This window comes from Pithys albifrons, chromosome 2, assembly GCF_047495875.1.
Source record: "Pithys albifrons albifrons isolate INPA30051 chromosome 2, PitAlb_v1, whole genome shotgun sequence".
NCBI lineage: Eukaryota > Metazoa > Chordata > Aves > Passeriformes > Thamnophilidae > Pithys > Pithys albifrons.
In genome coordinates, this window is record NC_092459.1 from 37,635,838 (window position 1) to 37,650,907 (window position 15,070).

At 36.4% G+C, this 15,070-nt stretch overlaps 1 protein-coding gene across 7 annotated transcripts in view; it reads right to left on the minus strand.

Annotated features, from left to right (window-relative positions):
- The window catches only part of EPHA7 (EPH receptor A7), a 189,733-nt gene that overhangs the window by 51,099 nt on the left and 123,564 nt on the right, over positions 1-15,070 (minus strand). For all 7 annotated transcript variants that reach the window (XM_071548781.1, XM_071548782.1, XM_071548777.1 and 4 more), the window contains exons 6-9: positions 14,611-14,735; positions 10,922-11,090; positions 3,854-3,962; positions 3,106-3,161 (exon numbers count right to left, since the gene is read on the minus strand). In XM_071548781.1, the coding sequence (XP_071404882.1) occupies positions 3,106-3,161; positions 3,854-3,962; positions 10,922-11,090; positions 14,611-14,735 (459 nt within the window). The remainder of the gene's footprint in view (positions 1-3,105; positions 3,162-3,853; positions 3,963-10,921; positions 11,091-14,610; positions 14,736-15,070) is intronic.

The window sequence follows — 15,070 nt, forward strand, 5'->3', positions numbered from 1 at the left end:
AGTAGAGCAACCCTGGAAACCTGTCAATCAAGATATTTTTATGAAATAAATTTGTTCACAAAGATTATGCTCTGGAGCTTTAATTTAATCTGTGAATTAAAGCTCAATATGAAAATGCAAAAATTTTCCTTTGCTAATTGATATACTGACATACAAGAAAGTCAAATGCAAAATATAAATGATTTACAGTTGCTTTCTATTCTTTTAATTTAACATAAAATATTCTAAATTTGAAAATATATTGAAAAATAGCTTAGCAATCATGTGTATTCATGTTTCAGATGGTATTAATGACGAAAACCCACAAACTCTCATAAAAAGGAAAAAAACCTAGAGAAATAGGCTGAGTAATCTAATGAATTTACAACCAGAGAAATTATTTGAAATATTGCCCAGATGTTATTATTTGTCATATTACATATTTGAATAGATGCTCTTCTAGATGTATCGACAATGTTGCATTTTTAAAAAAATTATGAATATTTCTTAAAACCAAAAGACATTGGAGAAAATGAGAATAAAGCTGTAGGTTGACCTGCTGTAATAGTGCTTTTAGGCAAGGAGAGGGAGAAGGAGCCATTCTCTTCTGCTTGTGATAAGGGGACTGGATTGGAAGTAACCTTGCAAATCTCAAGTGGGACTCTGATGGTTCTTTATTCAAGCTGTCATAAAACATTTTGACAGGCCAAGGCTATCCTGGCATAACAATGTGAAATAATGCTGGTCTGCATTTGAAGATGTTGTTAGATGACAATGGGAGGAGGAAACCAAATATAAATCTGAATTGCCTGACTAAGTTCCTGCATTGCACTTGTATCTTCAAGTGTAGCACTTGAGGGCACAGAGAAATGAAGGGGACTGAAATTAAATATATGATACTTCATTAAATGCAGTGCTTTAAAATCTGCTTTAAAAATGTCTGCTTGTAAGCTTTTGTTGTAAATAAGTTGTTTTGTTTTTTGAAAATCCAATCTGCTACCTTAGTACAGAATAATGTTTTCTACGTGTTATGGACCAAAAGGCCACCAAACTGGTGTTCACAGCTCTGTGACCAGGCTGGTGACCACAGCAGTGGGCTCCATCTCATTCTGTACATGGCTATGAAATTAAATTAAATGCTACATCTTCAATCAACAGATGATGAAAAACTACCTTGGGAAATAGTGACTTTCATTTCATGCCATGACTTAAAAAAGACTGTTTATGCTTAATCTTCTGATTTGCTGGATAACCAGATTTCTTGAGAGGGAAATGAACACCTATGAATCTCACCATTTCTGGATCAACTATCAGTCATTAAGTAGCAGCTTTCATATTAAATAATTTACGTTTCCACTGAAACAAAACCAAATGTCACCAATAATGCAAATAAGGAAAAAATTATTTAGCTAGCATATTCTTTTTGTTTATATTCCGATATACAAGAGTACATAGTTGATGTTCTTCTTCAAGGACATAACAGGGATTTTGAAAAGTGAAAGTAGTAGCTCTTCCGAGGATGCAAAAAGCTTATAATGCATTATGAAAGGCAAATTTCAAATCCATCACTCCCAGAATAGCAACATTTAAGTAAAATCAGATTTGATGAATTCTTTAAAATCAGCTACACTGCAAAGTGCATGATAAATAATTCTTATTCATTAGTCTTTCCCACCTTTCTTGCACAGTTTATGAATTGATTGACTAAAGCTGCAATGATGTCACTACTTAGTTTGACACTCACTGCATTTAAACAATTTAGGTAGCCACACACCCAAACTCAGGAAACATGATAAATGTCCAGGTGATCTGACTTTTTCAGAAAAGAAGGATAAAACAGAATCTTTATCTGATTTTGAGTGGAGCTTTGGTTAGAACTACTCGTTTAAAGAGGAATGCATTGAGAAGATGCTACGAATGACTACTGGCTATTTCATTCTCCATGCAACATTACTTTCTGATAACAACTCATGACTTTAACGTATCTGAAATAAGATAAAACATACTGCTTTCACAAAAAAAAGAATAGAAATCAGATGGATTTAAGCTATAGCTGCAATTATTGGTAGACAACAAAGGCTACATACAGCATAGCATGACTAAATGGCAAGTTGTACTGATATGAAAGTGATCGACTATGGGAGAAGACTGGAAATCCTGGCACTGTTGTGTATCAGAACTTATGTTAAGTTTAATTCTATTATGTCATTTTCCAATTATGGTTGCTCAAAGTAATTTTGCAACTTAGTTTTACCACAATTCCTGAGTTAGTATCTGTTTCTAAAGGAAATTAAAACATTATAAATTTTTTACATCAACATGGTATTACAACTGATACGAGAAAGGGCTAAAAAAGAATTTTTAAAAAAAAATTTGGATAAAATGCAAGTATTCTCGTATAATCCTTTCTTTTCCTTGCATTTTCAATTGTCATTAACCCAAGAAAAATGTGTTTTATTGAATTTTCCCAGCATTCTTGTACAAGTTTAAATGGTAGATGTGATTTTAATAAGAGAGGCTTTAGGTGCTACTCTTGGCTGGGCAAGTGATTCTAGAACACAGAACAGCAATGAAGTGGCTGACCTTTCTTTTCTTATTAAATATTCCATTTTTAAGGACATTAAGTTTTGTAAATATTGATGGTAAAGTATTACCAGTAGCAGAAAACAGCTTCTGAGCAGAACAGCTTCCTTTTTAGGGTGATACAGTGACTCACTGACTCACTTCCTTAATCTGAAGTTTGCCTGAGGTAAAGATTATATAGTCACTTAGGCAGAGGTCTCCTGAATACTGCACCTCAGAGGGATCATTAGGACAATGTGAAACATGTATTCAAAGCAACGTGAAGAAAACAAAAATGCAGAATGAAAACAACAGCGTATCATAGACATGAATAGAAATAAAATCATCTACGTGACCAGTGTTGTCTTTAATCTGCATTCCTTTTCTGTAGGTCACATTTTTACAGTGTTTAACTTCCCACTTGCTATTTACACAGCATTTTTGAATATCCTATGGCATTGTCTTTCATGGAGTCTTCTTTTACTATTGTCTACACTGTAGTATTGTCTAGACTACTGTAGTCGGGAATTTTTTGAAAGGGGGGAAAAAAAGCAGAACACTTACAATGAAAGTAAAGTTCTTCATCCCCTTCTTGATCCGCTTTGCTATAGCCACAATGCCTGAAAAGAAAGTAAACCACCAGTTTTACTGGTAAATAATTATTTACTTCTCAAATCTAAAGTCCTGACAAAATCAATTCTGCAGGTGAGGATTTTCAGGCACTGAGCACCTAACTGCTGTAGGCCCTTTGAAACTTTCACCTATAATTCTATTGACAGCAGAGTTTTAAATAAATCATGAACAGTTGCAATCAAAAGGCTATTGTATCAAATGCCAGTCAGGACAGGGCATAAAGAAAAAAGTCTAGTTCTGGTGAAAAGCTTCTGCAGATAAAACAGAAGATTAAAGAACTTGAAAGTAGAACACTGTTTTACATGAGGGTATTCTTAAACTTACTGCTGTGTCTCTTTTGCTTGAATGTAAAGTCATTTAAAGGCTTATCAGATAAAGTGTCAGACTTCTCCATGTGAGAAAACTGAACAAAAGAGGGACTTTGAGGAGTACAGGTAAAGAATCTGCTAGGGGTTCCTTTTACAGCACATTTACATAGGACAAAAAGAACATCTTGATATAAGTGTCTTGCTAAAGTAACAGGACAAACCATATAATTGATAATGGGATTTAAATGAAAACTGTCGATACTAAAAGTTTTCTCTGTTTCAGTTTCGCAAATTACTACCCCAGAAGAGGCTGTCTCAAGAGCCCACAAGAGTGGGGTCAGATGTGTTTGTACCCATGAAAGATGCAGTACCTTCGTCCAATGATGAATCCAAACACCATGAAGACTAGAATGATGGTTCCTGCCACAGCAACCACAGCTATGATAATAACAGGATTCTGTTCACTGGAAACAGCTGTGGCTACAAATAGAGCAGAGCGTAGAGATGTTAGAAATTAATCCTTAAAAAAGGACTGAAAAAAATTTAAGTCAATCATCACAAATTGTAAATTGCCTGCTGTTGTAGACTGCTTTTGTCTGAAACCATTACACTGGTAAAGTTAGTCTAAAGGGTCTTCACTGGAACTTCAACCCAATGCTGTATGAGCAAACGATTGCCTACACTGAATAAAAAGGAGCAAAGCTCGAATTTCCTTGGCTAAAGCAGTACAGCCATTAGATGAAAACCAGCACCACTAGAACCAGTCACCTCCATCTCTCCTGCTGCAGTGTTGCCTTCTGTTTTCCTCAGTGCTTGACTCCATCCTAAGAGGTAAGACCCGAATATTGCTGTAAGGAGAGAAAGTAGGGGAGGAATCCCTGGTGGGCTCTCCTTCCAGCTTCCCCTCTAAAGCTCCCTGATATGACTTTTATGGTTTCCAAGGAAATAGTGTTTTAACTCTAAAAAAAATTTTTGAGCTGAGACACTATTAACACTGATTTCCTAGTTAGCCTATTTCAATCCCTTACTGCTATTAATCATTGTAAATAGCTATTATCACTTATCATTTGTTTCTGTTAGCAACAAAAAGGTGCTACCACACATACAAAATGAAATTCTCCATGCTTCAGAGAATTTATATGCTAAAATAGCCCAACATTATCACTCTTTTTATTAATAAATGCCAATTCTATTAATATATGCAAATGTATGCAGGCCACATTAATGTAAACTGAGGATGTAAATACTTAGCCTGAAAAATCTTGAGGTTTGTTAAATACATTGCTTGTCTGACATCTACTAAGGGTGGTCATGTACTCAGCTGTATTAAATGAGCAGTTTGTGAAGCTGTGCTAGTTTGTAACAGTGAGGATATAGACCAGGAGATGAAAGAGGAGACATCTGGTACCTGGTATCATACAATCATATAGAATCATTAAGGCTGGAGAAGACCTCCAAGATAATCAGGACAACTGTTGACCAAACTCCAGCATGTCAACTAAACTATAGCACTAAGTGCCATGTCCTTTCTTCAACAGTTCTAGAGATGCTGATTCCGCTACCTCCCTGGGCAGCATGCCAAAGCTTAAGCACTGTTTCAGTGAGAAACTTCTACCTGATGTCCTCTGGTATAGCTTGAGGTTATGTCCTCTTGTCCTGTCAATATTTGCCTGAGAGAAAAGGCCAACCCTGACCTTACTACAACTTCCTTTCAGGTAGTTGAAGAAATCCCAGGTCCTTTTCCACCAAGCAACTTTCCAGCCACTCTTCCCCCGGGCCTCTGGTGCTGCAGGAGGTTGTTGTGACTGAAATGTAGGACTCAACATTTTGCCTTACTGAATCTCATACAATTGGCCTTCCTGGACCCCTTTGTTTTTAAGAGTTGTTTTCCTAAGGACCCTCTAAACCAGTGTCCTGAACAGGCCAAAGTCTGCCCTCTAGAATTCCAAGTCAGAGGTTTTTGCTGACCCCTTTCTTTACTCCATCAAAAATTGAAAATTCAATCATTTTGTGGTTTATATGCCCAAGACAGCTGCTGACCACATCTCCCACCACCCCTTCTCTGTTCATAAAGAGCAGATCTAGCAGGGCACCCCCCTGGTAGGCTTCCTTACCAGTTGTGACAAGAAATTATCTACCACATACTACAGGAGCTTCCAAGACAGCCTCCTCTCTGCTGTGCTACGTTTCCAGCAGACATCTGGCAAGTTAAACTCTCTCACAAGAACAAGGCCTAATGATTATGAAACATGATCCAGCAGCTTATAGAATAGTTTATCTGCCTCTTCATCCCCGTTGGGAGGTTGATAACAGACTTCCACTAGGGTGTCTGCCTTGTTAGCCTTCCCCCTAATTCTTACTCATAGGCATTCAACCTTATCATCACCATGCTTGAGGTCTACACAGTTGAATCACTATTTAGTGTACTGAGCTATCCCACTACCTCCCCTTTGTCTTCTGTCCCTTCTGAGGAGCTTATAGTCATCAAGTGCAACATTCCTGTCATGCAAGTCATCCCAGGTTTCTGTCACGGTGTCTACCTCATAGCTTCCCTTCTGCATGATGGCTTCATGCTCCTTCTGTTTGTTACCCATGCAGCATGCACTGGTGTAGATGCACTTCCCCTGGACTATCAACTTCACACTCTACATTGGCAGGCCACCCTTAGGCTCATCTATGTCTGTCAAGCTTGGTCGTATCCCTTCCCCCTTCAAACCTAGTTTAAAGTCCTGTCAATCAGCCTTGCCAACTCATGGACCAGAATTCTTTTCCCCCTTTTACACAGGTGAACCACATCTGTCTCCAGCAGTGACATGATTGAAATGCAGCACGCAGATGAAAGAAAAAAAAAAGGAAACTAAACAGATAGCTGGTTAACTACACTGTAGATGGTATGATAATATAGTTAATTGCTGGCAGTGGTAACTGAACAGGCATGTCTATAAGAGGATTTTATGAATTCCACAGAATTCGGTTCCTGTTGCAGACTTCGGAGGTTCCCATAGAAACAAATAAAGCAGTCTTTTCTTGGGAGAAGTGAGCCAATCAACATGATTTATTTTGGCACTGACACGGACCTGTATCAACTGCTTCCCCCCCAAAAAACAAACCTCTTGTTATAATACACAGATTTAGAATAATCTGCACTGGAGGGAAATTACATACACACACACACACACACACACCATCCCCTTGAATTTTAGTTCCTAAAGAAACTTTGGGTTTTTTCTATATTCTACCTAATGCAGGTGAGGAAGATCACATTAATAATATTACTCTATAACTGAAAAGAACAAATGTTTCTCTTTGAGTAACTATAACCTTCTGAGATACCCAGGTCAGTAGGATGCTATGGCAGACTTGCCGTTATCTTACTCATGGAACTTTTAAGAAATCAGTGGTGACTGTCTTGAACAGGAGTGTAGGTGTGTAAATAATACAACTCAGTTCCTAGATCATAACCATGCCATCAAAACAGAAAATCCCAAAGAATGTCAAATTTCTGTAAAATACAGCATTTCCCTAAACTGTTCCCTTCTTTCTTTGAATTTCAGTGCAAACCTTGCTTGGAAGGCAAATGGAGGTAGCATCCTGTCACAACGGTCAGGGTGTGAAGCTTCATCCAACAAAAATGTTTGGAAAAGTCCCCAGCCCAGCCAGTCACCTAATCCAGAAGCCAAGATGAGTGCATAGAGGCTGATATATGTGAGTGGTTTGTTCTGTGTAACTGTCTTACAGATTTTGGGTACTGGTACATTATGGAATCAAGCAGAGAATATTTCTGGGGCTCTGGAAAATGTTGGGGATATGGTACACTTGGCCAACTGGTAAGATAGGTGAGATTCAATGTATGATGCATTTTTACACCTGTAAAAACAAAAAAAGGGTTTGATTGTGGGCATGGTCTAGTATGAATTCAGCGGCAGCAATACAAGACATTTGCCTCTGTTCAGGTACTCTGCTGCTTCTCTCTTCTGTGTGATGAATTCAGTCTGTTAGTTTAAGGGTGAACCAGAACCCAGTTTCTGGAATCATCCCTGTGGTTTGGCAGAAATAAAGATGCTAGAGTGTTCTCAGAGGAATGATTCTGTAATACAGGAGATCCTTTCAGGGAGTGCATGGCATGGTTGTCTGTCTCTGGTGCTGCCCCAATGGTGATGACAAGAAATCAGCAGCAGGACAGGGAAGTCTGACCTTACCTCTGCTTAAACTGTGCTCAGACTAAGGGAGTGAGACAGGGAGCTGGTACTTGGGCATTTGTCTACAGCTGATACCTGATCTGGTGTTATGGTATATGCACATCCAGTGCAGAATGTTTAATTTAAAGGAGTTAAAGCCACCTTTTAAATACATGGTTGTAGGGATGGGGAATGGATATAAATACCCTGGATAATTCAAAGTGGGTATCAGCCGAAAATGCTGTGCTGCTGCTCCAACAACCTGAAATATAGGATTTGTAGAAAAGAATTCCTGATGAAACCCTTCATGAAAGCCTCAGTGATAACTGGAGCCATGTACACCAAATATTATTTTCTTAAATATTGTGTTTTATGCCTTCTATAAAAATGAGTACTATTGTTATGTCAGACATTAGAAATAAATGCTACATATGCATACTGCTTTAATCTTGTTTGACTTAAACTGATTCATGGCAAAAGGAAAAAGCAAAGACTTCTTCACATCAGGTTGTGTCAAGTGCTTTTACTTTAACAGTGAGAGCTGTAACAAAGTCAAAGATTGGACCTAAAGACCTCGGAGGTCTTTTCCAACATAATTGATTCTGTGATCCTGTAAGTGAAAAAATCTGCTTCAATTAAGAAAAGCACAAGATCATCTTTAGGTCCACTGGCAACAAGCCATTTAACTTAACTTTTAAATACTTCAGTGAAGCAATAGATAAAATTGCCACTTAAGTGATATTCTATGCATTTGTGTGTTTTCCCTGAGGGAATTCTGTCTTTAATGACAGCCAACAAAATATACACTTGGAGTCATTGACTTGAACTGTGGCAAAGACGGTATAGAATAGAAATATTTTGCCTTTATAAAGCCAAATATTTATGCAATACCCAACAGGTGTGATATGTTCCAATACAGGTATGACATACGTATATTTTACAGATCAGTAATATTATTATAATGGATGCAGTTCTTCAAATAGTGAAAACTGGCTATGCAATATCTATCACAATTCAGAAAATGAAGCATGATGCAAAAATTTATTTAATTAAGAGCATCAATTAAAAAGTACCAACCCATTAAATGTGAGTAAAAACCCAAGCAGGCAACAGGCATATTTCCTAAAAAGATTCAATAAAGTTCTTAATTTAAAATGTTAACAAAAGATGAAGTTGATTAGTCTTCAAGTACCAATAAAACTATCAATAAAATATGAACAACACATACCTCTGTATAAAACCATTTTAGAAAAAATTAATGGGGTTTACTATCTTTTTAAAAAATTTTTAATTATTTCTGAAGTTGTACATGGGAAATTGTGGATGCTTACCCTTGCTAGGAATTATATTTTATAATGCCCTCTCAAGATAATGCAAAATTTGCCACTTTTAAAATTTTCTTTAATGAAAACACAGGACATTTTACATGGCATCTCAAAACACAAAGCTGGCTTGTGACAAGAAAATAATCTACTGTGCACACTGGCCAAGCATCTTTCTGGTTTATGTACATTTTTTCATCACCTGAGTGAGAAAATTGGTAGAGGAGCATGGTCAGTGATGCATTTATTATAGGATTTCCTAATCTTCCATATGTCGACCAAACTCCAGGCAAGACTGTTTACCTCTGAAATTATCTTTGCTAATCTTAGCATCTACCAGAATGCTTACTTCAGTATATAAAAAATATGCAGATAATTAAGGAAATGTTGGGGAAACATTTTGACAAACTAATTTTAAACCACTATGGACAATAAATTAGCTAATTAGTACAAACTTATGACTGATTATGACAGACTTTTTTAATTTGTTTTCCAGAAAACTACTCAAAATAAGAATTACTTCTGGCTGTACCTCAGATTCCCATTCTGCAAAATGGGGATTCTGCTACTGATTCTTTCTAAAGCAGAACTTTACAGATGGAAAGTATGCTATTAGACACAGAGCTAATAATATTAGTAATAACAGCTTATTGCTGCTATTATGATAATTACTATTTCAATTATGTCTAATTATTAGATATGTGGTATTATTCATTATTTATAATTTATATATTCTGTATGGAATAAGGTGGAATCAAGACCTAAGTACCAGGTTTCAAGAATGCCCACAAATTGTTCAGGCAACACCTGGCTGCAATTAGTAAGATGCAATAATGTGTGTCTGCACCCTAGATACACTATATAGAGTGCAGAGAGGGTATGGCATCCATACCCTTTGAACTTGTAGGCTATGCATTCCAGCTCCAAATCCAGTTGACCTGCTGGCAGGCAGGTCTACCTGAAGCAAATGTTCCAAAACAGGGTAAACCAAATTTGGGCCTGCAACAGAGAGGTGTAATTGTGTAGAGAGTTCCCATGAATGGGCTCATGGCTGCCAGGTCTCACTGATGTAAGAGTTTCTTTCTGAAGAAGCAAAATGCAGATCTTCTCTAAACATGCATGCACACATCTACGCAGACGAGTAAAAATGTATCAGTATGATTTTTAGACAAAGGCACAAGGTATCACCATGATTTTTAAAAAATAAGGGCACAAGATTGGTTTCAGTGTCAAGGAAAGTGTAAGACCTCTCAAAAAACACTCTCTCTCTGCTGAAATGTCACAGGGAGGTTTTCTGGTGTCCTGTATCAAGACAGCTTGTATTTCAGTTTTGCATTGTCCATTATGAGGGTTTTTGAAAGGCTGATTGTTTATTACACAGCTTACAACTTTACTTATATGAGCCTTAAAGAAACCTAGTAACTTTGAGATCTCTATTTCTTTTCCAAACCAAGTTGACAATTGCCAGCGAATCCAAAAGACACTAAAGATGAACTTACAGCTTAAACAAGACACACACATAAAGAAAACTATCAAGATATTTTTTCAGGAAATCAAATGGAAAAAAAAGACCCAGAGAAGCCTCTGGGAGTTGAAGTCTCCTCCTTCCTCCTCTCCTCAGTTACAGCAGGATCTACATGAGTTGTTCAGCTCACCACTACTCACTCCTTTTGTGTGAAGAAAGAAGCATGTATTTGAATTAAAAAGTCTTTGTATTAGAAGGACATCAGAGGAGAACAACCTGATATGTTACAAATCTCGTCCAGCCAATTATAAGACTAATTTTCAGTTCTGTGGTAAAACAGATAATTGAAGCTCATCCCTCAAAATAGAATTACATATCTTCTTTTAGAACTTTATTCTTTCTAATAGTAATTATTCTGCTTATGACTCCTTTCTTGCTTTACTTACTTAATTTTCTATAAACCTAATTGTTTACCTGTGGCTTCTTCCAGTGTGGCAACATCCAGTCTGGGGCTGTAATTTCCATAACCAGCAGCAGTAAAAGCACGAATCTGGAAAACATACACTGTTCCTGGCTTTAGGTTATTAATAGAAGCTGAAGTGGACTTGGTTTTCACTGTTGAATAGGTTCTCTCTCTTTGATCCTGGAAACAATAAGACAAAAGATTAAATGACATTTACAGATCAGATTTTATTATGGTTGCAAAACAGCAAGTGACAGCCAGCCTGGGTAGTTTATTTCAATTTGCCAAATGCTCCTTTCCCCCAACATAAAAAACAAAGCATACTCTATGGAGTATTACAAAACATTGTCAATGCAATGAAGAGCTCTAAGTGTAACATAAAATTCACCCCGGATGCTCATGTAATTACTTATAAAACATCCAAACAAAAAATTATTGCTTTTTTAGATCCGATTACATTTTGTGAAATTATGATGAGAAATAACTCAACTGTGGCTTTCCAGGGGAATCTGTGTGGTCTAACGAGTTCAAGGACAGGGAAATTTGTTCTTTCATGGTAAGAACATGACAAACAAATAGCTGTGCAACCTGCCTTCACTCTGCATTAACCCAGTTTTTGTTGTCAGACTTTTTTTTTATTTCTGGAGTACTTCAAAGTTACCATGAGTGAAGTCCTAGACTTTGTGAAATGAATGGCAAAACTCTGACATCATTACCTTTACATTTTACTATTCCACCAACTTTAAAAAAATACAATATTGCCAGTGTATAATTGGCTGGATTTTGCACAGTTCCTGAGGTCCTTAACTCAGTTTTCACTTTAGATTTTTTTTCTCTGGCTTTTAGTCTTTACTCAGCTTTAGACTCTATGGCAAAAAGAAGAACCCAGGGAAAGAAGCTCAGTGTGACACTCCCCAAATTTAAAGCCATAAGATTACAAACCCTATGAGTAATAACTCACTTTCAAATAGTACAAAAGCTGTATCAGAGATCATTACAGTATTCAAAAAGCTCTACTTATTCATCACATTTACTGACACAGATTATCTTTCAGCACAGATATGTGCAGCCCTGTTGATTTTTGGTGGCAGATGCAAGCCTGATTTGAAGGGTAGAAGAGATGAATTAACCAGCCATCTGAATGCACCACATGACCAGAGAAGCATGATCCATATGCAGCAGTGCTAATGAGACAGATACACAGAGAAGGAATAAATCTGTAACTCATCTCAATAGCACTTCACCAGCTAAAATTATGGAGAACTTTCCCCTTTGCAGACAGTAAAGCAGCAAAGGCTTTTGCTGAAATACAAGGCTAAACAGAACATATATGATTTCTTTCCTGAGATTCAGTAATGACTTCTCCTAGTTCCTGCCCAGTTTGTTATTTGAGCAAGCCCAGTGTCTTGGCTAGTAACAACTTTTTCATATCTTCTCCAAGAAGATTTAAATAATCGGTGAGGACCATGGTGGAATGTATGTCGGTATGTGAGAAAGAACAGGAATGCTAGAGAGATGAGAAACAAGTGTAAGGGAACCATAAACAGGTTTGGGACTGTAAGCCACAGAGGAATTTCAGAGTTTGGGTTTTGATGCATAAATGAGGCTTATTTGAATTGCCAACAGTTCTTGCATTCCAAATAAATAACAAAGAAATAAAAATAACCTGCACTAGAAATCTCACAGGACAGGCTTACTTTGGAGATTTCAGGCAGTTTCCACTCCAGCCCTAGCCAGAAGTAAGGGGTGAAAACAAGACATAGCAGAATATTTCAGAACAACAGAAATGTTTGATTTAATTTGGCTCTAAAAGGAGCTGAAAGTTCAGATTTTTTTTTTCCTTTTAAACTACTGGAACAAAACTTAAACAGGCTCTCTTGCTCTGGGCAAGATTAGGAAGTACTTTGAAAGCTGAACTACATGATTTTGGAAGGAGGACAACCATTTAAGTATTTGTGCAAAAATTGTCTCAGTTAAAGATATATAGTCAAGTTTACCTATGATTTTAGAATGAGCTTTTCATTCTTTTATTAATTCCACTGTAATAACACTAGAAGTTTTCCTTCTATTACAGAACAACTTTAACATTAGTTCTTCTCTTTGCAAAAATGAAAAACTGGCAATGAAATTCTGCTGGTTATTTACAATAACATGAGCATATGGGGGAAATAATAAAAGCCACATTCTAAAAGCTATAATTTTATGAAAAATCTAGTATATTTGTAATTTTTCTGTCATTTTATACTACCTATTTAAACAGATTAGAAACTGCTTTGCATATTAAAGAAAATCCAAGGGATTTGGTTTGCAATTTTTTCTTGGTTTTTTTTTTGTTTGTTTGTTTGTTTTTATTCTTTCTGTGCAGAGGACAGTCTATTCTTGTAAATATTTAAACTTTTTTAAATATATGGAATTTAATTATGTGTATATGCACACACAAGTGCTGGCAGAACAAAAATTACCTGCAAAAATTAGTAAAATTTCCTTAAAAGACTTGTTTAATTATCTGCACACATCTGTTAATTTTTGTTATGAGTCATTAGAGTGAACAACTTAAACTGGAAGTTAGCATCAACAAATAGACATTGCATTCCTTTCCCAAATCATGTAAAGATTTTTTGATAAGTATATTTGTGTAATTCAGCACAGGAAATTAAATATGACACTTGATATTAGATCCAATCTGGTCTGGATTTACCTAATTCTGTGTTACCTAGCAAGCTGACATGGTTTTTTTAATATAGAGGTACTATTACTTTGTTTGCAGAGATGAAATGTCTTCACAAGTGGTCACAAAGGAGCTTTTTTGTTCACTTTTTAAATTTTAATTGGTTCTTTGTTTTTCACTGAATGTTTTATAAAAATTAGGAGTATGCTATGTTATGCAGTCAATTTTCCAGGGAATCTGGAGGAGCCACACTTAGCCTGGGTCCCATGAAAAACACAGCTGCACAACCTGTCTTCACTCTGCTTTCATTCAGCTCATGGTTGTCAGAATTTTTTTTATTCTTCAGTACTTCAAAGTTATCATGAATGAAGCCCTAGACACGCTGCAATGAATGGCAAAACTCTGACTTGACATCAGTAAGATTGCAATTTCACTCTACCAGAAATAAAGATCACCCCATCTACTATTGAAAAGCAGCCTTCAATACATTATTGTGTTGGGAGAACAAGTGAAATAAAAATTTCACAATGCTGGTCCTTTTTAAAAGGACAAACAAGGAATATTTATTTGCTGAAACTGTAGAAAGTGTTTTGGAAATTTTCAGACATCAAGTTGAAGCTGCCCAGCTCATAGAAAAATACAAAATGCAGTCAGGAGTTGTTTTTGATATACCATCTCAAGAGTAGAATTACAGTAATAAAGAAGGAAATGGAATAAGCTTCAAACACAAGGTAGAAGAGATAGGAAAAACCAATATAATGGTAAAATATCCAAGTCCAACTTAACAATTAAAAAACAAAGAAAAAAAAGGCAGATCTCACATGTATATTTCATTTTTAGTATGCTAAATTACAATATATGATACATATGATAGCAATAAGAATTGCAGGTTTTAGCTAGTTATTAAAAACAAACAAAACTTTGGAGAGACAGGATGGTTGATATCTGATGCCTTTAACACTGTTCCACAACACAGCAAGCCAACATAAAGCAAACACATTGTTGCACATTTCAGATAATCTTAGCACTTACTTTCTCATAATACTTGATTTCATATTCAGTAATGACTCCATTGGGATGTTCCGGTTCCTGCCAGGAAAGCTCCACGCTCCTCTGCAGCACTCTTTCTTTCATTACTCCACTAACTTGTGAGGGAGCTGTTTGGACAAGATGTGTCAATAAATAAAAAGCAAATTTGTTGGATACCTAAAATCAAATGTCATCACTGATCCACCCCATGCTGAGCCACTTGCATTAAGGTAAAATAAAGCACCTTTTCATAGCTCACAATTCAAAGTAAATGCATATTCAAGCAGGACCCTATTACTGTTCATAAACTTAGAACAGAAATCAAACTAAAGTGCAAACAGAAAAAGTGGCTTTTTACAAGTTAATGCAAAACTGAGATTGATGGGGTAGGAGTAACAATTAAGCAAATTAATTCTGATGATGATAGCAAAGCAGATTTTTAGATTGATATGCAGTAAATTAA